We start from the raw sequence: 26474 nt of genomic DNA, 5'->3' as shown, positions 1-26474 counted from the left end.
GTGTATTGAGGCTCTGAGAGGCTTGGGTAACGGGACTTGGATTTTATAGTTTGTACAGTTGGAAGGGACCACAAAGGTCATCTTTTGCTCAAACCCATGACCTAGAGTACGATTCTCCTGCTCCACCGACTGAGATATCTCCTGTATTTGTCACTTTTTTCTTTTCTTTCAGAAACAAAAACTCAAGCGGCTTACAAAAAAAGAGAACAACAAAGCGACTTAAAATACAGCAGTGTTATATATAGAAGAGCAGATCAAGTCGTTTCAAAATTTTATTTCCCGAATTCTGTGAAGAGGTTGCAAACTCTTGCGCATTTCTATCAAAAAGAGGGGATGCTCTGTGCAAAACTGAACGCTGCTCGCTCTTGAAGGCGGAGGACACCCTTTTTTATAACGGGCTGCTCTAGTCAGGAGTAACTGTCAGCTTGCACCTTCGCAATCCAAGAGGAAAAGAAGGCTACGCAGCTGCACCTCCCACGACTCCCTGCCCCGCGCCCCAGGCGAGATCCGCGCGCAGGCGAGCACTAGGCCTGGGCCACAAGACCCTGGGCGGTTGCGCGAGATCTGCGCGGTGCATTGTGGGGGACGCCCTGGGCTTGAGGGTGCCGCCATTTTGTCTCTGTCACTCTCGTCAGCGGCGCGGTTTGGGTGTTATTGAAGGAGGGGGGGCGGGCGGCGGCGGGAAGGAAAGAAAGCGCTGGAGGCCGCGGCGGAGAGGCCGGACTTGACGAGCGGGGCATCATGATTTCGGCCGCCCAGCTTCTGGACGAGCTTATGGGCCGGGACAGGAACCTGGCCCCGGATGAAAAGCGCAGCAACGTGCGGTGGGACCACGATAGCGTGAGTATGGCCGAGACGCGGCCTCCTCCTCCTCTATCGCCGGCCCTCGCTTGGTCAAGGCCCTTTTGCGCGCGCTTTGGGGGGCGGAGGTAAAGTGGAGGGGAGAGAAGATGGGCCAGTTAGCAGGGCGAGGAACAGGTTTACCTAAAATGGGGAGGAGGAGCCGCTCCGCTATTAACTGCTAGAATAGCTTGCAGGCAAAGAGGTGAGGGCACCTTAAGGCCCTGCGCAGCGGGTAGCGGGCGCGATGGGCAGGGAGCCTCGAAAAGCCTTTGCGGGAGGAAAACGGGGTTGCGTTTCGCGTCCTTGGGGGTTGAAGGACAAACAAGGAAACGTTGTACCCCCGTTATGTTCACGCTGAGGATTTGTGGTTGAAGCGAACAAGAGCTAAACCTCTGGATCTGGGGCGTCTGCCTTTGGGGGGGGGGGCGCACGGAGAGGGAGATTTGAAGCCTTTGGGGAGGGCGAGGCACCCACTGCTCTAATAAAGGGCCTACCGATCCTGTAGTTTCAACTCTTCTTTAAGGTGTGATGCTTTTAAGATCGCTTGTTCCACCGCCTTCTAATACGAAGCACAGCTGCCTACGAGAGAGTGTAAACAACCGGAAAGCATTGCAATACTACTATCTGGCGACGTGAATAAGGCTGCAAAATTCAGGCACAGCTGAAAACTAAAACGTGCGGGGGACCGAAATACACTCGAGCATTGATCTGGCCAAAGGTCTGCAAAAACACAAATTTATTTAAAGTATTGTGCGAGGGGTTGGAGATATGCAACACCTGGGGCAGGATGTTCTAACGTCTGAGTGCTGCAGTCAAAGGTCCTGCCACCTGTTCCCACCAACTGTGCTTCAGATGAGGGCCACACATGGGCAAGAGTCTCAGCACTTGACTTAGTAACTGATTGTATTTTAGGAGAGGAACTGGCCCTTTAGGTATCCTGGTTGCACACATCTTCCCCACTCAGAAATCAAAGCGCTGCATTTTGTACCAGCCGAAGTTTTCGGACTGTTGTTCAAAGGCAGCCCCACAAACTCTAATTGCCCAGCCTGAATGTAGCTGAACCATTTGTGGTTGTAGCCAGGTCTACCTTATCCACAAACAGTGCTGTGATTACACCAGCCAAAACCAAGCAACCCCACTGTTGGCCACCACCACATCTTAGAATCAGAAGCAATATTCCTAAAATTAAAATTTTGCTTTTCTAAAGAATGTGAGACAATTCCTGCAGACTTTGCAGGAATTAGGGATTTGTGATCATTGAGTTTCTCCAGAGGCTTTGCTTCTTAACTCATGACAGCAGTGAACATTCATTTACATTGAAAGAGTACATTTCCCCCCTTAACAGCCAACACAGTTTTTGCTATCTCTACACATAAAGAGCTGTTGATTTCATAATGTCAAGAAGCATTTTGCTCCTCTGTTATGGCATTGCCTTAGGAAACTCTGGGCAGGCTGCCTAAAATGTGTTGAAGTCACACTCCTTCTGAAGGAGCAGGTACCTAACTTGAGGGTGTTTCTGGATCCATTACTATCACTTGAGGCTCAAGTGGCCTTGATGGCTTTGAGCAATGGCTCAGCTGCATCACCTTTTGGACAGGAACAACCTAACTTCTGGTGTCTAAGCTCTGATGATCTAAGTTGGACTGCTGCAATGTGTTATACAGGCAACTCCCCATGTCGGCAGAACATGTGTACTGTAAGCCCACCCCGTTCAGCCCCCTTTCAGGACCACAGTGTGCATGTCGGCGATCACACACCAATCAAACACATGCAAAATTGTTGTTGTCTGTACATTGAAGATGGTTCTGCAACTGGTGCAGAATTTAGAGGCCAGATTGTTGACTGGGATAGAACTGTCTGAGCATATAACTGATTTTGGCATGACTGCACTGGCTATCAGTTTCTGGACTCAATTCAGAGTGCTGGTTTTGACCTTTAAAGCCATATGTAGTTGAGGACCACAGTACCTCAAGAACCACTGCTCCCCTGAAGCCCTCAGTCATCATATGAGACCCTTCGTTGTGTGCCCCCCTCCACAGGATATTTGGAGGGTGTAGTATGCTCTTCCACGAGATGCACGCCTGGCACCATTTTTATCTTATTTTTAGGCTCAAGGCAAATACTTTTCTCTTTACCTTGCCTCTGTTTCCTTAATTTGAAAGGTGGCATTGTGGCCTCTTTTAGTGGGGTGGGATCAGTAACTCATCATCCGTTGTATCTGTTAGCTGTATTTTTAGATTGTTGTTGGATGTTCTTAATTGGTTTTAATGTAAGTTGCTAAGGGTCGCTCTTTGAGAAAAGCAACTCACTGATATAACCAATATATAAATTGAATAACCTCTGTGCAGTTGGGAAAACGTTTTTGATTTCCACGTGCTAGAACCTAGTGTTTAGGAAATTTCCAGAGAAATGTACCAATATCTTCCTCAAATATCGGCACTACACATGGGCAATCTGTCATCTGCAGACATTGTTTCACTGGCCCCTGTTTATAGAAGCTGTTCCTTGATTCCCCCCCGCCCCAGAAGTCAAATAGTGGCTCACATAGTATATACGTTTCTTTAACAATATATTGAAAAAGTGTTATTTCCTGCTCACTTACAGAGCAATCCATTACCTGTCTACTCTGCAGTAAGTCTCACTAAGTTCACTGGTGTGAGCAGAGCAAACCTAGCCAGACAGATACACCAGCATAGTTACCGGTAAGCTGCAGCCTATCAGATCTAGGCTGGAGGTGGGGCAAGGTTGGAGGACAGTGTAGACATTCATTTTCTGCCTTTCCATTGGCTCCTGTGTGATGAATTTTAGTTGCACCTATATTTTGGTGGCATGCTGTGGAGGCGGAACCAGTGAATGAAAGGATTTAATATGCAGTGTAAATCTCTTGATTCCCTCTCCTTGTCCCTGACATACACTCTTTTTGCCCGTTACGCCAACATAACTTCCACTGGCTTATTTTATGCCAAGATGAGTCATTTGCTCAGTTTAAGTCCAGGATAGGGTAATATTCCACATCCTAATTTCTCTCAGATGGTGCATTTAGGAGTTAGGATTGCATTGCTGTCTACTGAGGAACATAGGAAGCTGCCTTATACTGAGTCAGACCATTGTCTACACTGACTTGCAGTGACTGTCCCTGATTTCAAAACTGAATTCAGCCTCACCTAGAAGGGCTGGGGATTGAACCTGGAACCTCTATGCAAAGAAGATGTTCTGCCCCTGAGCTACGTTACTGTAGGATTATAGCCTCAGGTGCTTCCATACATGGTTTAAATGAGAAGAACTGAGATCAAGTTGCTAGTTTCTTTCATTTTTATGACACCAGAACCCCAAAATATAGCATCTTGTGTTTGGGTGAAGAGAATTCCAGCAACTGGTATTGAGTAGCATCGCTGCCTCTGACTTTGGAGGCAGAGCATAGTCATCAACAGCTCTTGACTGAAATTCTTGAAGAGTGTATTGTATAGGTTTTTACCTAATTTACTTACTAGCCGTAGGAAACCAGGAATTGATGCAGGTAGGTGAAAAGTTGTTGTTGAAGGGACAGATTGTGCTATTACTCTTCTGACAGCCCTCTAAAAGGGCCTGAAGAAATGAGTCAGTACTCATCCATACTGTAAAGCTTACCTAGATGGTTTGTGCTTAGGATATTTTAAATGCAGCCAAAATTAGCACTGATGGGTAAGGTTGGTTTAAAAAGAAAGAGAGAGAAAAAAAGAGAATTGGAACAAGAGCAAATTACTTAATTCTCTTACAGCTTTGCGTCTGTCTAAATTTGATGTGTAAGGAAAGTAACTTAAGTTTCTTCTTCTCAATCAGGTTTGTAAATATTACCTTTGTGGGTTTTGTCCAGCTGAATTATTCACAAATACCCGTTCTGACTTAGGTAAGTGCCTTTGGTTTTTTTCCTTATATTATAGCAAATGTCAAGGTCATGGATAGAAGCTGCTGTGAATAAATATTTTCTTTGTTTACCTCCTATATGTATGGATGGAGACAGGCAGACAGACACACACACACACACACACACACACACACACAGTCACAAAATCATCTCATTAAGATGACTAAAAATCTTAGATTTGCATAAGTTCAGAGCCAGTAATGTGAATTTTCCAGAAAATTTTGCTTTAGAAAGTTTTCCAAAAGAAATTCATATGCTGTTTAGGGTAATTTGCCTTGGAACATTTTCTGGTGCTCTAGAGAGTGATGTAATTGGTATCTTTATTTTATTTGAAATTAGTAAATAGAGCAAAAGAAACTGCAAAGCTTACCTAATGTTCTCTACATTCATTGCAGTTGGGATCTGTTCATTGTTTCTAATGAGCTTATAAAACAGAAAATTTTCAAAAGAAAATGAAGCACTGGGGAGGAGGGGAACATTTTCAGTTACTGGAAAATGTTCTGCCTCACATTCCTATTCATAGCAGATTGGGTTACATTCCAGGGCCCCCATGTGCATAAGCGAAAATCATGTAAGTGGGGAGCCCCCTCTAAAAAGCCTATAAAAACTTGTTTTTTCCTGCTCTCCAGTTCTTTTCACACAACTCTCTTCAACTAGAGTCGAAGCTCGGGGGCTGGCTGAAGGATGCATGGAAAAGCAGTAGCAGCTCCTTAAGAGCTCTGAGGACTCTCTAGCTCTCCTGCCATTTCCCAGTTTGAATCTACATTATCTATTTTCTGGTGGCACCTGTATACACAGCTGTGTGTGAGTTGATTGCGCTTAAGTGGACGGACGCCTGTATATGGCTTCTGTCAAAGAATCAAAATGTAAACTTCCAGGTTCTTGCAAAAACCCTTTAGCAATAGTTTCCCAATATTTCCTTCATTTCTGGCCTTACTCCATAGCTAACTATATACTGTCAGCTTTAGTGCTGTCATGCTCTAGTTCACATTTCAGATCCAACGGCAGTGTTCCTAAGACTTCCACTAGCACTCTGATTTTTAATGTGGATCATACCAAAATTGTACCAGGACAATATCACAGATATTCATGCATGTGTATTTTAAAGATGTGTCACCAACAAGGTTTGGAATTGTTGTAGCATTCTAAATTGATAGGTAAGATCTCTTCAGTACATTCTTTTTCTGGAACTCTTTGCCTCAACAATCATGGGCTTCTGTATTTCAGAGGTTCATAACCACTCATTATTAGCTCAGTAAATGTTGCAGGGGTGTGATGCGCTTGTTCTTGTGCTGTCACTGATTCCATTCAAACTTTGAAAAACAAATATGAAGCCAAGTACACTTGAATCTTCATAGAAATATATTGCTTCACTCTCCTTAGGCTTGCGAATCTGTACCCTACCTCACCCCATTTTGTCTCTGAGCAAATGACTCTTGATTTTAAATCTTAGCCCTGCTCTGGTGTGTCGGTGGAATATTGATCAGGTTACAGTCATTCTGGTACTATGCCAGCCTAATCGCAATACACTAGAAAGTCATTTAGAACTGTTAGTACTGTTGTGGAAAGGCACCCCAGTTTTAATCTGTACATTAGTTTGGTTAAAAACTGTTGAACTTTATCCAGGTCTTTGTTGGCATAGTGTTATCAGAAAGTCATTTGAATGTATCACCATTATTGCTTTTATTTCTAGGTCCTTGTGAGAAAATTCATGATGAAAACCTCAGAAAACAGTGAGTGTGTTAGTAGTTATAATTAATAAGCTAATAAATATAATTAAGCAATAATGCAAGCATTTAAATGAGGTTTTAAAAAATCCTCAGTTAAAATTTCACGAGGTGGATAGCGTATAGTCTTTCGTTGTTAGGTAATATGGAGATGACCTTTATCTGAAGTTTAATGTAATCATTTTTTTTTTAACATTGTCAGGTATGAGAAGAGTTCTCGATTCATGAAAGTAGGCTATGAAAGAGACTTCCTTCGGTATTTACAGAGCTTGCTTGCAGAGGTGGAACGCCGAATTCGAAGAGGTCATGCACGTTTAGCATTGTCTCAGACTCAACAGGCTTCAGGTGTAAGTACAAAAGCAGAGGGCACGTTAAACATATATGGTATTTTGGGTGATATCCTTTTGCAGAACTGTTTACAGAACGTATTTTCCTCTCTCCTTTACACTTCTATAATGTGCCCCAAATCTACTCTAGTGTGGGAGCCTGCAGAGGGGAGGGGAAGAGGAGCAGTCTCATTGCACATGCGGGTGCCCATTCATGTGATGTTGGATACCACCCTTTGTATTTTCTTATAAGTTTTCTTTAAAGTAGAATAGATACACATACTTGACCAGGAGTTATAGCATGTTTGAATTACCTGTCTTAACTGTGTTTCTCAATGTATATACGGTTCACTTATTGCTTTATAAGTTCTTTAAAATTGAACAAATACAAGAATAGCAGGATACAACATAAGCCACACTTAGATGAAACTAATATATGTGCTGTTTGAAGCTAACTTTTGAACTCGTCAGAATTGAGTTTCTAAATGTGTGCTGTTGCTCTGGTGGTTAAGAGATAACTGAGTGATAGGTGGAAGCCACAGTGTGGAGAGTGAAAGCTTAGCTTTCAGAATTTCCAGAAAGGGACCCTGCAAGTGCAGAACCCATATTTGGGACTGCACAGACACCATGTACAACAGAGGTGGAGAACCTCCAGTCTGTGGATCAGACTTGGCCTTCCTCCCCCTTTGGCCTTGGGGCAAGCCATGGCTACCTGCCCTACATCTGATGTCATCCTATTACCTGTGGGACTTGCCCATATCTGCCTTGTGCACCTCCCCAAATCTCTGACAACCAGCTGGTTTTCAGGAGCCTTCAAAGCACTGCACGGTGCTAAGCAGGATCACTCTCTTCACATCAGCTGCTGCAAAGGGGGAGCAATCCTTCTGAGTTCAGACTCAATAGGAATCTCTGGTGCACCCATTTCCAACGCTTAAGTGAGATTCCCCTTACTGTTGGCCCTGCCCTTTTAACCTTTTAGGAGCAAACTTTAATGGCAGGGAGGGGCTTCAGAGAGCAGTTTGGCAAACCGTTACATGAAGCAGTTTCATCACTCTTAACATTGCTCCAGCAAGGGATTTTGACAGGTAGACAGGGCCACTCGCCTGTCATATTTGGCCTGTAAGACCACTCTTGATAAGGATCTGGCCCATGGAGCCCAAAAGGTTCTCCACTTCTGATGTAGATGAACTTATTGTGGAATTTTTTCTTCTTACAACTTACTCTTCGATATGAGTTGTGCTGTGGACATGACAAAGCAGAACAGTGTTTTGTTGCACTTGTAACTTTTAGGTGTCTGTTGTCACTTTTATTTTAATATTTAGCAAGCAGCAGGACCTACTGGTAAAAATGAAGAGAAGATTCAAGTATTAACTGACAAGATTGATGTACTTCTACAACAGGTAATTGTCTTGAATCATACAGAAATGTTTATAAAGTTGGATCAAGACGTTATACTAACTTTGTTCTCTCTCTATTAGATTGAAGAACTAGGTTCTGAAGGAAAGGTGGAAGAGGCTCAAGGCATGATGAAACTTGTTGAACAGTTAAAAGAGGAAAGAGAGTTGCTAAGATCTACAACTTCGGTAAGTAAGAGTCCTGTTTTTCTCTAAGTCTGGAAGCCCCAACAGAATACAGTCAAATAAACTTGACCTCACAAAAGACTTATTTTTCCAGCTTGTATTCTTCCAACTTGTTGAATAAATAGTTTCTTTGATTGCCACCAAAATATTTTCATACTTTATTAGTCATTGAGCTTTAACCATGCGTATATGAGATTATAGTGGATTCTTGGGTTGCGAACGTGATCCGTGCGGGATGCATGTTCGCAACCCGCAGCGCTGCATCTGCGATTTGGTGCTTCTGCGCACGCGCAAAGTGCCGAAACCTGGAAGTAAGCCGTTCCGGTACTTCCAGGTTTCGCCGCGTCCATATCCGAAAACATGCAACCTGAAGTGTCTGCAACCCAAGGTATGACTGTAATAGCCTGCATAAAGGCAAATCAATTTATGGGCCAAAAAAATTGGAGGATTGTTTCTAGTGGCTTCGTTCCACTGGTGCAAAGCTCTTTGATCCAGCAGAGGCTTTCAGAAGTAGCAGAACAGGGAGGGGGGCAGTTTTCACTTCTTCCTCCCCCCCCCTTCAATTGTTCCAGAAGGGAGGGGTGCTTTCAGGATACAACGCTTTATGTTTAGAATAAATAATGTTGCTAGAATGTGTCCCTCACTGGGTTAATATCCTCTCAGATACACAGGAATGCAGAAAACACTTTGAAAAAGGGAGATCTTGGCCACATCCCTGTTCTTGACCTACTAAGGGATAGAGACCATCTTAGAACTTCAATAAGCCTTTGGAGTTGAAATGAAGCCAGTAGAATTTAACACCATGGAAGATTATGACTTGTTTCTTATTATCAGATGGCAGCCTTGGGTTTAGAGGGGTTGTTAAATGCTATATTGTGTGCAGCTGGAATAATATGCTTGTCAGTTGCTTTGCAGATAGAATTGCACGAAGGTCTGTTTTAAAGGTGCACCTGCACTTGAATTATAATGCAGTTAGACCAATCTTGTGATCTGCTTTGGGCATGAAATTGTGTGTATTTTTATAGCAATTGGTTAGCTGCTTGCATACCAAGGGGTAGGTTAAGAATTTGAAAAATTAAGTTGTATTGTTGCTAGGTAAATAATAAATAAAGTGTTAATGTAACTATCTGTTTTAACAAGTATCTTCTGTTTCCAGACAATTGAGAGCTTTGCAGCTCAGGAAAAGCAGATGGAAGTTTGTGAAGTCTGTGGAGCATTTTTAATCGTAGGAGATGCACAATCCAGGGTAGATGATCACTTGATGGGAAAACAGCATATGGGTTACGCAAAAATTAAAGCTACAGTGGAAGAACTAAAAGTATGTTCAATCTGCATGTATATCTAGATCTGTATGTGCTTGGCAATACTGTCAACATATAGCCTATGTATATGGCGATGCCACTATAAAAAATGATTTTAGAATGTGCCATTATGAACTGAAATACTCAGAACCTTGTGATACCAAGTAGGTGAACTTCTCAGCTTACATTCTTGAATACTACCAACAGATAAAAGTATTGACTTATTTTTATTTTCATCCATGTTACACAAAGGTTAAAGTACATACTGACCTGATTCATACATATCCCTAAGCCAAACCATGGCTAGGCGTGAGCAAGCAAGTATGCAGGTACTTACAGCAAAAATGGCAGTTGCTTCTGGTCTGCTCAGAACTACCAGGACTCATGGTTCATTTTCTTCCAGGCAAATCACAAACCTGGGTTCATGAGTAAACTATGATTTATCACAGAATAAACCTGCTTGCTCATGTTTAGTTCTGGTTTGGCTTGGTATTATGTGCAAAGTGGGTCAGTGTCAATTATTATTTATGGGGAATGGAAAACCAAACGTTAAACAATATATCAAAATAGCCACGGGCATAGGATGAGAAAGTAATAAGATAAAAATAACTGAATTGATATAGGTCTTTGTAGTTTAAGATCTGTTTACTGAGCTAAGACAGACAGAAGTTGGTATTATTCCACGAGTTTCAGTAAAAAGCATTGACAGTCTTAGAACTGTCCCATACAAAATGTTATATTTTCATGGCACTTCTATGCATAATTTAGGTACATATCTTGATAAATGTATCCAGATTTTAACCAACAATTAAGAAGTGGTGTCTGAAATGGTTTTGCTTGGTTGATGGCCTATTCTGTGGAGTTTTAAGCACTATACGTACACATAAATATATACATATAATGCATCCAACTGTAGTTAGCTGAGATTCTAATCTGCCAAATCAAGGTACATTTGAGGACAAGGTGTTCAGTACAATTTTGTTCTTGCATTGAGCAGGGTTCTTCAAAAATATGTTCTTTGTGTGCAGAGATACAGCCTATTGCTCTGTGGTGGATTGCCATCAGTCATGGATGCTTTCGTTGAGATTCCTGCATTTTAGGAAGTTGGACTAGATGCCCTCGGGGTTCCTTGCAACTCTACAGTTCTATGATTCTATTTGTATATATGTTATCATTAATGTTACCAGATAGTGGAGATGCTTTAAATTTTATCTGAAATAGACTGTTAAAGAGTGTTTCAAATTCATGTCATGGTAGTGAGTATTGCCCTTTCTTAAGAAGCATGAAATCTTCCAGTTGGTTTTGGGTTTGAGCCCCACATTGGGCAAAAGGTTCCTGCATTGCAGGGGAGTTGGACTAGATGATCTTCATGGTGCCTTAAAATTCAACAATTCTATGATTTCAGTAACCTTTCTGTAATACTTTCCTTTTTAAGGAAAAATTGAGAAAGAGAACTGAAGAGCCTGAGCGCGATGATCGGTTAAAAAAAGAGAAACTAGAGCGTGAAGAGCGAGAGAGGGAACGTGAAAGGGAAGAAAGGGAAAGAAAGCGACGGCGTGAAGAAGAAGAAAAAGAAAAAGAGAGGGCTCGTGATAGAGAGAGACGAAAGAGGAGTCGTTCACGAAGCAGACATTCAAGCAGAACTTCTGACAGGAGGGGTAGTCGGTCAAGGGACCATAAAAGATCAAGAAGCAAGGACAGAAGACGAAGCAGGTACCTGTCTGGGAAGGGGCTAAGGACATTATATTTCTTTGAAGTTAATTGAATAAATTGAAATGGATGATGAGTCGAGAGAACACCTAAAGGTGTATACTTTGTATTCCTGAGAAACTGCTTGAGGTTTTCAGTACTAAAAATTCCTCACAAGTACAGTGGTACCTCGGGTTAAGAACTTAATTCGTTCTGGAGGTCTGTTCTTAACCTGAAGCACCACTTTAGCTAATGGAGCCTCCTGCTGCTGCTGTGCCGCCACTGCACGATTTCTGTTCTCATCCTGAAGCAAAGTTCTCAACCCAAGGTAATATTTATGGGTTAGTGGAGTCTGTAACCTGAAGCGTATGTAACCCAAGGTACCACTGTATCTGAAAACTTGGCATAAATAGGGTTTAACCAGTTTTGAACAAACTTTGGCTTACATTTCTCAAGGCAGTTTTACACTAAGCATTTTGCAGCAAAACTGTAGTTTATATCAAAGCTTCGTTTAACTGTGAATGTGCCTCCCCCCAATTTTGCCGATCCATATGTGGATGTGTCAAGTTTTTATGTCAAGTTTACTTGTGATAAATTTAGGGAAGTGCTTTTAACTATTATTGGGGATAGTCAACGAAATGACTGCATGAGCAGAATGACTTCTGCTTGTGCAATGAGACACTGCCCCCCCACCTTGTCCGTTCCCCACACCATCCCCAAATCTGCTCCAGAGAGTTGAGGGAACCCCTGGAATATATCTAGGGACATGGGGGGGGGTGTCCCATTGTGCAAAGAGAAATCCTTTCATTGGTGGAATGTTCACATTAGCACCAGGTTGAATTCCACCCATTCTTCTTACATTTTTAGGAGTCGAGATCGACGCAGAAGCAGAAGCCATGATAGGTCAGACAGAAAACATAGATCACGTAGCAGGGACAAAAGGCGGTCAAAGAGTCGGGATCGGAAATCTTACAAGCACAGAAGCAAAAGCAGAGAGCGAGAACAAGACAGGAAATCTAAGGAAAAAGGTCAGTTCATATGACTGGTGAAGAATAGTTTTTCTGCAGAGCTGTGCCATGATCTTCCAGTGATTCCTGCCCCCATAGATTCCTTCTGAACTCTTAAATACAAACTTTTAAATACTTGATGCACCTTTCCTTCTCCCTTCCAGTACTGTAGCATATTATATATAAAACTCTTAGATTCCAGGTAGATGAGTGTCTCTTGGCCCCATACTACCTCAGTTTTTCTACATCTGTGAACTTAAATTCAGTTGAGTCTTCTGTTACTGTCTTTAGGTGTCCGTTACCAGGGGTGGGGAAGCATCAGGCTTGCAGATCTACTTGTTTTTTGCTAGAACTCTTGAAATCCACCAACCAAAGCCTGGTTTACGCTGTGCAATAAATAAAATGAGAATTTAAGCATTCTGAGACCAGCTATTTGTTTTGAGTACCAGAAATAAACAGACTTCATTGCCCTGACACACACACACACACACACACACACTTCAACAGTATATTCAGAACCATGTTTTTGGTGGTGGTTGTAAAACAAGCAGGAGTCAGAAATCCTGATCTGTAAATAACCCAGACATTTACCAGTCAATCCTGATCTGCCTTCTGCCCACCCCTCCATTTTGCAGACTCAACAATACTAACAGTAAATTGGTGTGATATTTAAATTGTTCCTGAAGACATGGTGCATAAAGGTGGTATGTCACTACTGTTCCATGTTCTTATGTACAGTTACAGTTGCTTCCCTTTGGTGAACACTTTTTCTTCAGCCCTTGTGGTTTATTATTCATCCTCGTCTGCATTTCCAACACTTTAGGAATATGAAAGAGCCTAACTAAAGTCTGCTCTTGGCTTGTTATTTATTTTTCAGGTATTAAGTTAAGTATATACTTTTTAAAATCAGTGCTAATGACTGTAGTAGTTTTCCTTATTGTGCTGGATACTGCACTGGCTGATTTCTTGCAGATATACTGTCTGCATTAGCATATAATGGTAATCAAGTTTTAGTGCAACATGATGGACTTTAGCAAATTTTGGGCTCGTATGCTCTCCTCCTGCAAAGCTGAGATAAAGAATTCATAAGCTTCTGCTTTTAGTTAACCAGAGTTTGCCATGTTGTTTGAATATGAAATTGTGGTAAGGACTAACCTTGGTTGGTTTCAACAAGCCAGCTTCAGAAACCACAGTATATCACTCCAGGTGACACAGCAGCCACAGTAAGCAAAAGTTTCTGAACTGTTCCTCTTGACCACACAGGAGAGGCGAGCACACAAGACTGCAGCTCATTGTGAATCATTCCATTGTTTGTTACTTTGTCCACCCAGAAATAACATGAAAGCCCAATCTCTCAAATTAAGAATCCATGTTAGCTTCAATTCCGATTTTTAAATGACACGCACATATACAGCCATGTAATGGGATACTTGCAAAACCTCGAAGGTCAGAGTTACACCTCTTGTCTAAAAGATGTTGGGTAAATTTCTGGCCTCTGGAACAACTTTCAGTGTACTCTTCTATTGATAATAGATATGTCTGTTAACCTCTCCCATTTTCAAGCTCATTATCAAAGTAATTTGGGAAATGGCCTGTTTCACCTGGGGTTGTTAGTATACATGCTCCGCGCTAAATTATTTTATTTGATACACTGGAATCTCCCTTCTCAGCATGTGGGTCACTTAACACTGCAATCATATGCCTGTCTACTGGGAAGTAAGCCCCAAAGTTAAACTGAGCTTACTCCCAGGTAGGTATGTAGGATTGCCGCCTTAGTGGTGAACAATATGAATGTTTAGTGTTCTGCATAACGCTTTGTGGTCCCCACATTGAAAGGAAGCCTTTAAAAATGGTCATCAGCAAGCCAGTCTCTTCAAGCTTCACTGCCTCAGTTTTGGATAGTATTTCATAAATCCCTTTAAGGTCTCCTTACTGAAGAGAGGCTTGGAGTTTTTTTACTGCTTTATGCATCTTTTGTATGTATAGAATGATGGTCATGAATTAGATATGACTGCCTGTTATTCGCCTCTAGAAATAATTTTCATTTTAGTATGTTGGTTGTGTATTTCTTTTTATTAATGCAAAGTTGAATGAATTCCTGCTCAAGGAAGTATTACCAGAGTTCCCAGGACTGTGATTAATAAAAGCAGAGTAATGGGAATGGTACATGGGTATATGGTTCTGACCCAGTGAGGCAAGCCTGATGCACTCAGCTGTGTGTAGGTACTGTTCTAAAATGGGGCATCAGAATAGGCTGCAGAGTCTATTATGGCATTCATTGGTTCTAGAGAAGACAACAGTGACTCGAAATAACAATGTACTTCTTGCATAAATAGTGATCTTATTATCTCCAGGGGGCTGCCATTTAAATAATCTTGGACTGCTTCATTCTCTTCTATTCAATGCCTTTTGTCTGGATTTTCAAAGAACTGAGTTTGGGTATAAACTAATGGTTTTGTAGCTTAGTAGAATACTTCACAATTTAATGGTATGCAATGCTAAATAACATTTATCTATATCCAACACGGGAAGGTATCTGCCCAGAAGTCATAACCTCCTAGTTTGCAGAATATACAGCTTGTTTCCCCTTTCCCAGTCACCCTGTAACACTAAAAAGTGGTGTGACTCAACTACACTGCATACACCAGCTGAGGGTGTGTTTAAATACTATTCTTGCTATTTTTCCACTTTCTCTCCTACAACTCTTTGGGTGTTGTGATTGTGGTTACACTTGGAATTTGACTTCCTTCCATGTCACTTGAGCATTGGCAAAAAAAAATTGTTAGTCATTGTTAAGCAGCTGTATGAATGTCTGTCCTCCTTACATGTTCTATATTCTATTCTGTTGTACTTATGAAAGCATGCTTTAAGTTTATTAAGTTAATTACACATAGGACCTTTCTGAAGAAAGCCTCAGTGAAGATATGAGTACAGCTATTATCAACTGGTCTGGTATTGTGGAACTGGAATTTTAAGCAAAACTTGCTCATTGCCTTACAAATTGGAGCTTCATGGTGAGAAAATCCCCCAGATCTGAGAGAAACTGAAAAATACAAAATAAAATTTCAGTTCTATTAACTTGTCAGTGAAACACTCCACCCCCACCCCACCCCGATTTCTGACCCTGTCCAGTGAAACAGTTAAGTTTCTCTTACTTAAGCACAGCTAGTCAGTATTTGAACAGATGGCACTGCAGCATTTGTACTGTGTGTGCCAATTTTATTTCCCTTTTTATGATCAGAAAAGCAATTTTCAAGAAATAGGTATAAGGATTATACTCCTTACAGGTATGCTGTGGGGGTGGGTAACAAATCTTTCAACAAATAGAATTATTCCCTGAGCTCTACTTACCAAATCAAAGATAAAACTACTTCAGCGTAGAGTAGACAAAAAAGTTTTCATAGTATAGCTTCCTATTTTAATTCACAGGCCAATAGGTCAATCACTGTTTAACAGTTGCCAAGAAAAACACCTCCCCCCCCCCCCCAATCTGTCCAAACTCAAAGCAATAAAACACCTTCCGGAGAATCTACATATTTTGCCCATTTAAAGGGCTGTTGAGCTCTATCGTATCTACATAGGACAGAAGATAAGCTTATTGGACTGACAGCTAGTCCTCTGCGGGGCAACAAGACTGCTGTTCCTCAGTGGATCTACATGTGAATCGGCGATACCTAATAAAGCAAAAATTGAAGACTTTCAAAAAGGTCAGTTAGTGCAACCTGTCCAGGCAATTATTACGTGGAACAGACACCTCTAAGAGTTCCAAAGTTAACTGGACTGTGGTGACTGGTTTTCTCTCAGCTTCACATATTGAGTGTTTTCCCTTAGGCAGTGGTTCCTTTGTAGTTCCTCCCCCCTCCCCTTTTTTGGCTGTTATCTGCATAATAAAGCTGTTCTAAGTTTTCTTGATAAAAGGAATTGAAACAAACATCAAAATAATCTTTTGCTCCTGCAGTAGGCCATAAGTATGCCTTTCCAGAAACTTCACCCATGCAGCTTTGACAGTCTCTTCTGTTTGTTCCCTGTTCTTTATTCTTTGCTCTTGCATTAAATACCGCCATTCAGAACATTTAATATATTTTATCTGGATGCTTAAAGAAGAATTTTGATTCATCATGTTGATGAGAGAAATACCCAAGTGATTTCAGTGTACAGCATACACGACTTACACTATATGCATGTTATATATAATGGGACAAAAACCTGGTAACCATGTCTGATATGGAAACTGCCCACCGTAAAGGGCTATGCATTGAATATAAGAGAAGGACACATGGCTGTCTTAATTTTTTATTTTCTCCAGGTAAACTCATTATTCTGGCTTTACGAATTTTATTGGCAGCCAATCCATTGTCAGATTCTCTTATAGCTGCCTCTGCTATTTAGAGTTACCTGTTTTCAGTGAACTATGAGTCCCATTAACCTAGTGTCCCAATTTCAAGCAACTTTGTCAAGTTTGTAACTTGTAATTGTTTTGAACATGAAAATTAAGTGCATCTTCTTGCAAGATAGGAAAATGAGAATTGGAAACCTATTGTGCTTTGAAGGTTACTTTTTTTGGCTCCCGGCAGTCATGGATTGTTAAATATCAGCCTGATAATGCACTTACACAGATTACTTTCTCTCTTCTTGGCAGTGGTTGGCAAGTAGGGAGACAATCCCCAATCCTGGTGAGGTGATGGGGCATAGCAGGCAAATGAAGGTAAAGGAGGTGGGAATGGGCTCTGGAAAAAGAATGAGGGAAGAGCAGGCACTACCATTTGAGAATAGTTCTTGAAGCCATGGAGAAAAAGGTTTGGGGAAAATGGGTTATCAAAAAGATAAGCATGCAGATCTAAAAAAACAGTACAGAATTTAAATGTCCTTAAAACTTCAGGCAGTAATATGCATAGTTGATTCAAATAGCCAAATCAAAATCAGCTCTGTGGTTTGGATCCAGGCTTTGCCTTTCCCAGATGAAAGAGACTCCTTCCATCCATATTGTCAGCCGAGTGGGAGGAGAGGTAACGTTCGCCAATTCACCTCTCTGCAGCCCCCAGCCCCACCTCCCATGTTCTTCCAGAAGATGTTCCAACCCTCCAGAACAGAGTTAGAGGTGGCGCAGGGTGTTGCATTGAGGAGAAATAATTAAAACCACTCCTTCCTCTGTCAGCTGCAGTATCCCCACAAATGAAGTAAGGCCTGGATCTAACCCTATACGTTAAGGTTTGTTACCTAAGATCAATACGTAATCCTGTAGAAATTAAATTTCTTCAAACTGTTCTGTGCATATGCTGTCTGAGAGGTCAAGAATTACATGTTCTGAATACCAATTGCGGGAAACCACAATAGGTAAGAGTGCTCTTGTACTCAAATCCTGCTTGCTGGTTTCCTACAGGCAGCTGTTTGGCCACTGAGAGAACAGGATGCTCGACTAGATGGGTCATTGGCCTGATCCAGCAGGCTCTCCGCCCTGGCCAGCAGATTAGGTGTTGGCATCAGAGGTCAGAGGATGCTGCCAACAGGAGTCAGACCAACAGTCCTTCTTGCTCAGTATTTTCTGACCAGCAGTGGCTCTCCAGCATATCAGACAATAAGTCTTTCCCAGCCTTATTTGGATATGCCAGAGGCTGAAGCTGGGACTTTGTGCATGCAAGGCAGATAGATGCTCTACCCCTGAGCTACGGTCCTTCCCCAAATTTGTACATGGTCTTGAGCTAAATTAAGTGATTAAAAGTCATATACTATGATGAATCTGTAGTTTTAGACATATTTTACGCTAGCCTTTACATCAGGTAGTTAGGTAGCATGTACATGGCTTGTGGTTTTTGACCAGAACTATCAAACAGGTCAGTGACTTTTGCATTGTAATCTTAAGCAGTTCTGCCTCCCCCTCTGTGCCATCCTTTCCCTCTGAACTCAGCAACTCAGTTCTTCTTCTTTCTGGTGGAATATTTTATTCAATATTAGCACTGTAACTTTGATCTCTAGTTTGCAATTTTACAGCCAATTGCTGATGTCTCGGCATATACTTCACCCCTGAAAAGCGTGATACCTTGTGTGTCTTTACTGTGAAGTCCATGGTCAATGTCTTCTTTCATGGCAGAAAAGAGGGGATCTGATGATAAAAAAAGTAGTGTGAAGTCCAGTAGTCGGGAAAAACAGAGTGAAGACACAAGCATGGACTCCAAGGATGGCGATGCTAAGAATGAGGTCAATGGGACCAGTGAAGACATTAAATCTGAAGGTGACACTCAGTCCAATTAAAACTGATCTGATATGACCTCAGATCAGACAGAGGTAAGTGCATTATTTCAAACTTTGATTAGGGCTTTTTGTTACTGTTTAACAGTGCAGCGTAAGTATGTACAGATGAAGATGGAGCTAAGTCAACAAGTAAGAAGAGGTGCTAAAGCAACTTCTGAAGGAAAACACAGTGTAGTCCTGCAAAATCTTTTGAGGTACATTGTTTTGTATCGGCTATTTTGTAGCAGACTCATACCCCCATTAGTGTGCCTCTTGGGAACATATTTGTAATCTAGTCCCTTAGAAGTTAATTATCCTATTTTTTATTTTTAGGGGATTTATTATCTTTTTTAACAACTTGAACTGATTTTGTAATTAAGTCCATATTGTGTTGGTGCATCAGAAACATTTGCTTTAATACTTAATATTAGAGGCACATGTTGGACTATTTTGTTTTTATATAAACTGCTAGTATTTCTTTGTCAAGGATGTTTCTAGTTTTTTTGCTTTGCCTTGCATTCTAATGCAGTTTGTTCTGTAACTCGAGAGCCAGTAGCATTGGATTGATGGAAGTGTAGGGTTTATGAATAATTGCAGCTGACTACCATACCTCACACAGCGTTGGTGTTGTGAGCGGCCCATGAAAAGCCAAATTAAAAATCAAGGATTCAGTCAAACTAAGCAGGTACTCATGCCAGGTACTCCTTTCTCTACCCACATCCATGTTTGAATGCTGTTGCCTGTAATCTTTAAGCTTACTGTTGTGTGTTTTATTTACAAAAAGTGAAAAGGAATCTTTGTGCATATATTGTGAAACTGTTAACCTGATATTAACTTGATTGGAATTTTCTTTCAACTGTGTGTAGGGATGCAGTGCTGCCCAGAATTAGATATCTTTATTAAATGCAATAAATACTACATAATAATCGCCTTGTAACATTCAATGCATTTCAAGTCTTTAAGAGGTATGTGTTTATAATTTCCTACTGCGTAGGAGAATTGCCAGGCAGCCATGGCACACAGCAGCATATACTGGCTGATACCAGACTTGGGAGGCAAATGAAAATAAAGGCCAATGTCAGAAACACCCAATAGGTATATATAAATGGCAAGAATGTATATAACCACATTGTTAGATAAATGAAGCTAATCTTATACATAAATAATTGCCCCGTCTTGACCTGTGATTTCTCAGGGTCATTCCTTAAGTAAGGAATAAACCCAAATAAAGCCAGCTGATTGATTGATTTCCTTGCAACATAGTTAATATAGTTTCAGCTTATCTTCTAAGAACCCCTAACCAATTACAGTGCAGGCCTATGCATGCTTATTCAGAAGTAGGTTCCACTGTGTTCATTGGGGCTTGCTTCCAAGTAAATGTGCATAGGATTTAAGCCATACAGTGCAATCCTCTGAGCACTAATGTTGCACACCCTTCATTCGTTTCAGTGGTACTTGCATTTGACATCTGTGCAAGCCCTGTTGGAATACATGGCTTCCCAACAACAGTGGTTGGTGAATTGTGACGTCATGTTTGTCCTTAACTGTCCAATACACAGGGGTGTTAGGTGTAATTTTTATGAGATGATTTTGAAGAGTTAAGCGGGCAGCAAGCAGACGCTGTTTAGGAATGGCAAATGAAAATAATCTTTGTTCCCACTATCTGACTCTCTTTTCACAACGTTTTGCGTTATAGGACAACCACGTGACAAGTCTGCGAAGAAGCCTGAAGACTGCTTAATACGAAGATCTGCTTTAAAATGAGGTGAAAGAAAGCTGTAGTGGCATAGAAAAAAAATAAAGTTCAGTTAGATTTTTTAAAATAAAAATTAATTCAGGACTGTTGTGACCTCTCCAAATGCAGAGAGAAGTTAATAAGCAAACATGCTACTGAGAATTTTAAGTCCTGTTATCATTTTTTTCCTATAAGACTTTTAAGGTGATAAACCAACATAACCTGAACACATGGCTTGCTCAGTGTTTAATTGCAAGTTTTCATTCTTGAACTTTGAAACACAAGGATAAATGTTTAGTATTTTGTGTGACTCCAACTAAAATAAACCCCATTTTTACAACAAAGCTATACCTGGCTTCTTGATATACCCTAATGGAAATACAGTATCTATGACTTTCTGTTACACATTTGATTGTCATTGAGTGTTTAATATTAAATAGACTTCTTTCCAAATAAATCAAATGTGTTCAAGTTCATTCTTGTCTATCCCCATGCCCCCACCCCAGATCAAAATGAGAGGTTGGGGTATTTCTCTTATCAAAATTTACATAACCAATTTCTGTCCCAGTAGTTTCCATAGCTTTTTAAAAAGTGTAAATAAAGATAAAGAGGTAACACTGCAATTTTCATGTGATTGTGTTCTTTCTTGGATATGCGCTAAGAAACATAGTGAAAGTATAAAAATATTTGTATTTGTTGGCAAAGGCAAAGGCAGACATGCATAATATTTGAGAGAAGCAAAGTATCAGGTTAGAAGCAAGAATAGGAACAGAAGACCATATGATCCGATACGCCACACATTTTATGTAACCCCCCACTTGTATACAGGAAAGCATGTAGAACGCATTGTCAGCCATAGGAACCAGACAAAAGGAAACTAATAACCTTGTCACGGTATTTCTCTATGTAATCCAGTCAACCTTCAGTAGATGAGGGCCTACATCAACTGTTAGAAAACATGTTGGCAAATGCACACAGCTTCATGACAGGTGAATTATGAGCTGGTGCCGCAAGGCCTAAAGCAAAATTTTAATTAACAACCACGTTAAAACTCTTGGCTACCCTGTTACAAGTTGATAGTGCAAAAATAAAGCTGCCATTGAAAATTGTTCTTAGGTTCACAGGATAAAGCATCACATAAATACATCATTTTATGTTGGTTTGGTTTGCATTACATACCTTTTTATATAAAACTACAAAAATAGTTTTCTAAATGCATAGATTTGCTTAGTTACCAGCATTGCTATATCATCTCTCAAACTAACCTAACTATGCAACAAGCAATATTCTAGAACAAAAGCTGGTAACAGGAAACACTTGTTTAAACCTGATTCTCCATTGTTTATCTTCTCAAAACAATTCCGTTTTTACAGCATTCTATCATAAAGAGCATAGGACAAGAAAACAGAACTTTTACTTATTCCTCAGTTCATTTGTCTCTCTTACTGTTACACAGAGAAGGTACCTAGCAGTACTTTTTATATATTTTTTAAAAAAGACCAGACGACAACACTAGTTTTTCTGTAGCAATGTTGGCCTGACAACAATGTATAAAATATATTAACTCAATACATATCATTGGGTGCCAGACACCAGTTGACTGAGGGAACAATTGTGATTAGTTTCCCCCACAAAACAGTTTTCCACTTGTGCTTGTTCATTGTATGGGCTACACATGAGACTGCTGAAGTGCTTGAGCAATCCAAGAGCCATCTTTGAGATAGCACCACTCAAGAAATATTAACCAAAGTTAAGAAAAATGCTGCATATAAAAATATTGAATAGTAAACACATCTTGGTTTAATTTTAACGAGTATAAGGTTTTTAGATACCAACTTCCTGGAAGTCTTAAACTTTAGTATGTCAACTTTGCTGCTTTAGTGTTATAGCAGGGTCTTTCCATTAGTGTTGCTGAAGCATTTCTGAAAGGAGAACTGATGCTTCTCACCAAAACCAGCTCTAGCTCTTGAAAATCCTGAAGCCTGGCAACATCTTTATCCTTGAATGAAAGACACAAATATCATTAACTGATGAGTTGCAGTAACTTTATAAAATCAGTTTAACAAAGCAGGGTGATAAGATGTATTGAGATAACCAGATCAAATACATGTAAAGAACTACTTTTATTCCTTGTGCCAAGTTGTTGAGTAGGAAGTCATTCCAACAAATCTACATTTATAATGCTAACTCACTTCATTCACAGAACTGCATTAGTATGGTGGGTTGCTAGAGTAATAGCCACAGCATGACCACTTAGTCATTACCATATGTGGGAAGATATACCAGCTTTTATCTGGTATATCTATAAACATTTTTGCTTGGATCTAGCATTTTTCTGAATGTGCTTGAGGAAGGTGGAGGGAGCCAAATCTTGCTGGTTCCTCTACAACCCACTGTAAAGTGTCTTATCACTCTGTGTAGCTCAGTTGGTTAGAGCATGGTGCTGATAACACCCTATGGGACAGCTGTGTATTCCTGCATTGCAGGAGGTTGGACTAGATGATCCTTGGGGTACCTTCCAACTATGATTCTATGGAAAGTTGGAAACTCCAACAAGCAGTGTAAGGGGCAAAGCAGGATAGGGATCACAAACTGGAAACCAGCAAACAGCACTACTTCAGCAGGAGTAGTGTTACATAAAAGAGACATTCTGGATACAACCCCTTGTAAATCTAAAAATGTTTGGCTGTATCCAACAAAGTTGTCCCATTGGCACAGGGATTCTACTTGCACAATGAAACTACCCCTCTCTTCCCCCATGCACCCCAAAATCTGCTCTGCGGGTTCCCCTAACCCTCCAGAGCAGATTTTCAGGAGCATGGTGAGAAAAGAGGAAGTTCTGTTGCACAAAAGGCGGAGTAAAAGCCTCTGCAGGGTCAACTACACCAGCACTGAGAATGTGCTGGCAAAGCAGCACCCAGCAGGACTGAAGACAGCATCTTCTTAGAACCCTAATTAAACATTGGGGCTGGCTCCATAATCTAGGGCCTGGTTCTGGATCAGGTCAGCCCCAGAACAACCTGCAGCTGATCTAGCGCCAGATCAGATGAGGGGGAGGTGTGCACAGCCCTAATTAAAAAGAAGCACCCATTATTCTTCAAGTAGTCCCCTAAAACTCCATATCGGGGTACTCAGCCACTGGATAAATGACTGAATATGCTAAGTGCTTTGACCATTTAAAAGACATGCTGCAAGTATTATACTTTATCTTGTTTATGCTAGATTTTATGTGCAACACATTATCTGTACAACCAAGAAACAAAGATTCTCCCACCTCCTCTTTTAAGTGGTACATACAGTCCAGCAAGAAACTGCATTAAGGTTCTGTAAATTGCATATGTTATTAGAGCCAAACTCTGCATTCTGTTCACTGCTTGAGAGCAGGCTGGCTCTGCATGTTAAAAATTCTGAAGGCTCCCATACCCAAAGGTAGAGTGACTTGGAGAGAGGTTCAGCTACACCCACAGGATTGCAGGAGCCACCGGCTGCCTTTCTCCATCAGTTGCTTATCTCTGCTTAGCAGCTACTTTGCCCTAAGGCCGAAGAACTGGGAAGGAGAAGAGGCAAATTTAGTCACTAAGGGTCAAAGAACACCTATGCTAGAGACTGCCTGCTGCCTAAAATTACCGGAAGAAACTAGCAGATAGTTGCCTGTACAAAGCATTATCTCAGGCTACTTTTAAAATTGACCATGTTCTGTTTTGGACACAGATTTATTCTAACATCACTGGTAAGAGTGTCAACATAGGAATACTTGAAGGAAAATGATGGTCCTTACCTTTCTTATCAGTGTATTCGGTAGCTTTCTAACCTTTTCCACTTGTTCAGGATTAATGCCCAATTCATGGCAACTCACTCTGAGCAAATCTTGGTAAGTCAGTTCTTGTCTGTCCAGTTCAATTTCAATGAAGTCATTCTCTTTAGGGTTCTGAACTCTTACTTTAAGTACCAGTTCTATATGTGGAGAGGAAAGAGTATTTTGAAGTTAAATCATCGCCAAAATGCAGAGAAACGGAAATGACAGCCACAAACCCAAATATATATCCTTGGAAATATACCCTACAAATGTTAACAGATGTTTACTAGACCACAGCCTTTATCATTTGTATTTGCTCTTTGTTTGCACAGACTCAAGAGAATCCAGTGTAAGTCAGTAGCAGCAAACTCCCAGTGTAAAGCAGTGGGGCTCTGTCATGAACTCTGCTGTGTTGTGTGGCCACAGCTTCTCAGATACATGCATAAGTAATGACTGAATAATAAAGTTGAGAAGTTTAAGGTTGAGAAGAGAACAAACACGAAGAACAACAAGCTATGGCAATGTTGCTACAGGCAACTGTAGCAAAAAAGTCTACCAGTATGCACACACATGCACTGCAGACAAACAGCCCCGGTCCAATAAAATTACTCAAGGAGATCAGTAAGTGTAGAGTACAATGAAGAAGCAAGTGGAGTGGAGGGCTGTGACAGCTGTATAAAGCTATTAAGGGACTAAAGATGGAAAAGTGATTCACAGGCTACTGCCACAAAGAGATGAGCTCTTCAGCTGTCCACCTTGTCTTCTTACCCATCTCATTCTCTTGCTTAGTAGTGGCTGCTGGGTCTTCACACTGATATTTCCAGCATCTGATTAGTGCCAAGTGTACTTTAAACAAAATATCTGCATCTGCAGATTTAATGAAACCCTAAAGTTAATGATTCTCTACACTTAAGCAATTAAATGTGAAAGCTGATCAGCTTTTTCATGCATAGAGGATAGGCGTGATTTAGTTTTATGGTTGAAGCTAAGTAGGTGGAAGACGGCCTAGGCTCCACGTATAAGTTGCTCTGGGCTCAGAAGAAGAGCAGGGCACAAATGAAACATCATAAATAATGCCTCAATCCTAATTTTATATGTGCTAGAGTTAACCATCAAAAGCAGATTAACGTACTGCTTTGAAATGTTACATTCCAACAATTAAGCCAGTGCAAGTCTCATTCTTGACACCTGCACACCAATCTGAAGTCTGGGCACATGTTTTTCAGTAGCAGTTGTGTAGTTTGGAAGAGCTGCCCATTTCCTTCATTGCAATGTCACCGTTTCCTTCAACCCATTGCACTCCAACCAACAATTCTGCTATTATTCCAGGAAGATTTCCAAATAACTGAGATACAACAACTACTTCCTCAAAAGTTCATTTCCCTCATGAACACTGATCTGTGACAACCTATGATCATATTACACAGAAGCATGACGACACAAAACTGATCCCAGTCATGTGGCATTTAAGAGAAAATGCCCTATCTTGACAAAGCTCTACCAACTAAGGAAAGAAAAAGAAGAAAAGGTTCTTAAAGCAGATATGAAGCACTAAAGGTAGTTACTGTCTACTGGAGACACATGCACTGTCTCCAGCTATGCAGTAAAAGCATTACAATGGAAAAATATTCTTCAGTACCTTGCATATTATATGAAAAAGTTCCTGTGAGAAGCAGCGGCTGTAAGGGTGGTGCAGTGCCCATACAGCAGCCATTTGCTTGCTGAGGTACATGTTGTCTAGGTACAGTTGAGGTCAAGAGAGCTCTGTTGTGAGATGTAGATGAGGGATAAACAGGGCAGCTCTGGACTCGAGGCATTGTGCATTCTGATACTCCTGAGCTGATGGGAGAAGGAAGCTCCCCTTCGTGCAGGTCTTCAGAAAGTTCAGTTTCAGCGTGCAAGGAAATGGGTGTGCAAGTATTTTCAAGCTGAGTGGCTGATAAACAAGGGCTAGGTTCACTCTCAGATAAATAAGAGACGGCAGTGCTGTTGTCCTCAGGTGGTGCTAAGAGATGAGGGGCATTGTCCTTTTCTTGATAGTCAACACAAGGGAATGACGGGTTTGTCAGAGAGTCTCCAGCATTTGACAGCTTTAAGTCATTCACTTCTTGATTGTCACATTCTTCCACTTCAACGGGGATGGGGTGGGAAGGAAAAATAGAATCTTTTAATAATTTAATCCATTTTAAATAATGGCAAGCAGAATTCTAATGCCACCCAGAACATCTGCCAAATACATATATTTAAAATCATAAACGGCTAGTTTTTAGCTAAAAGAAAGCAAACTTATTTCAGAGTAGAATTAAGTATGGCAAAAAAAATATAGAATCAATCCAGA

General features: G+C 40.9%; 2 protein-coding genes across 16 annotated transcripts in view; one reads left to right on the top strand and one right to left on the bottom strand.

The window, feature by feature from the left end:
• Positions 1–623: 623 nt before the first annotated feature.
• Positions 624–20963, top strand: LUC7L3 (LUC7 like 3 pre-mRNA splicing factor). Of its 13 annotated transcripts, none has more exons than XR_013982451.1 (13): positions 624–840; positions 4663–4729; positions 6441–6480; positions 6677–6821; positions 8123–8200; positions 8279–8383; positions 9537–9698; positions 11117–11394; positions 12238–12398; positions 18466–18606; positions 18712–18820; positions 19600–19700; positions 20302–20963. XR_013982451.1 is itself a non-coding variant. In XM_080993893.1 (12 exons), exons 1-12 carry the CDS (start codon positions 742–744, stop codon positions 19643–19645), a joined length of 1431 nt encoding a protein of 476 aa, XP_080850019.1. In that variant the 5' UTR covers positions 624–741; the 3' UTR covers positions 19646–20963. The 13 variants fall into 13 exon arrangements, 6 of the variants coding, with proteins under 6 accessions (XP_080850019.1, XP_080850018.1, XP_080850016.1 ...); XR_013982452.1 differs by lacking the exon at positions 19600–19700 and adding an exon at positions 19135–19290; XR_013982453.1 differs by adding an exon at positions 19135–19290 and having other exon boundaries at positions 19600–20963.
• A 1154-nt stretch (positions 20964–22117) lies between these two features.
• Positions 22118–26474, bottom strand: part of LOC308470554 (ankyrin repeat domain-containing protein 40-like) — an 82102-nt gene continuing 77745 nt past the window's right edge. For all 3 annotated transcript variants that reach the window (XM_080993986.1, XM_080993985.1, XM_080993984.1), the window contains exons 3-5: positions 25776–26264; positions 24119–24294; positions 22118–22339 (exon numbers count right to left, since the gene is read on the bottom strand). In XM_080993986.1, the coding sequence (XP_080850112.1) occupies positions 22196–22339; positions 24119–24294; positions 25776–26264 (809 nt within the window). In that variant the 3' untranslated portion in view covers positions 22118–22195. The remainder of the gene's footprint in view (positions 22340–24118; positions 24295–25775; positions 26265–26474) is intronic.

This window comes from Podarcis pityusensis (assembly GCF_964106645.2).
Source record: "Podarcis pityusensis genome assembly, chromosome: 2".
Taxonomy (NCBI): Eukaryota; Metazoa; Chordata; class Lepidosauria; order Squamata; family Lacertidae; genus Podarcis; species Podarcis pityusensis.
Note: the sequence above shows the minus strand (reverse complement) of the source record. Positions and strands in the feature narration are given on the sequence as shown.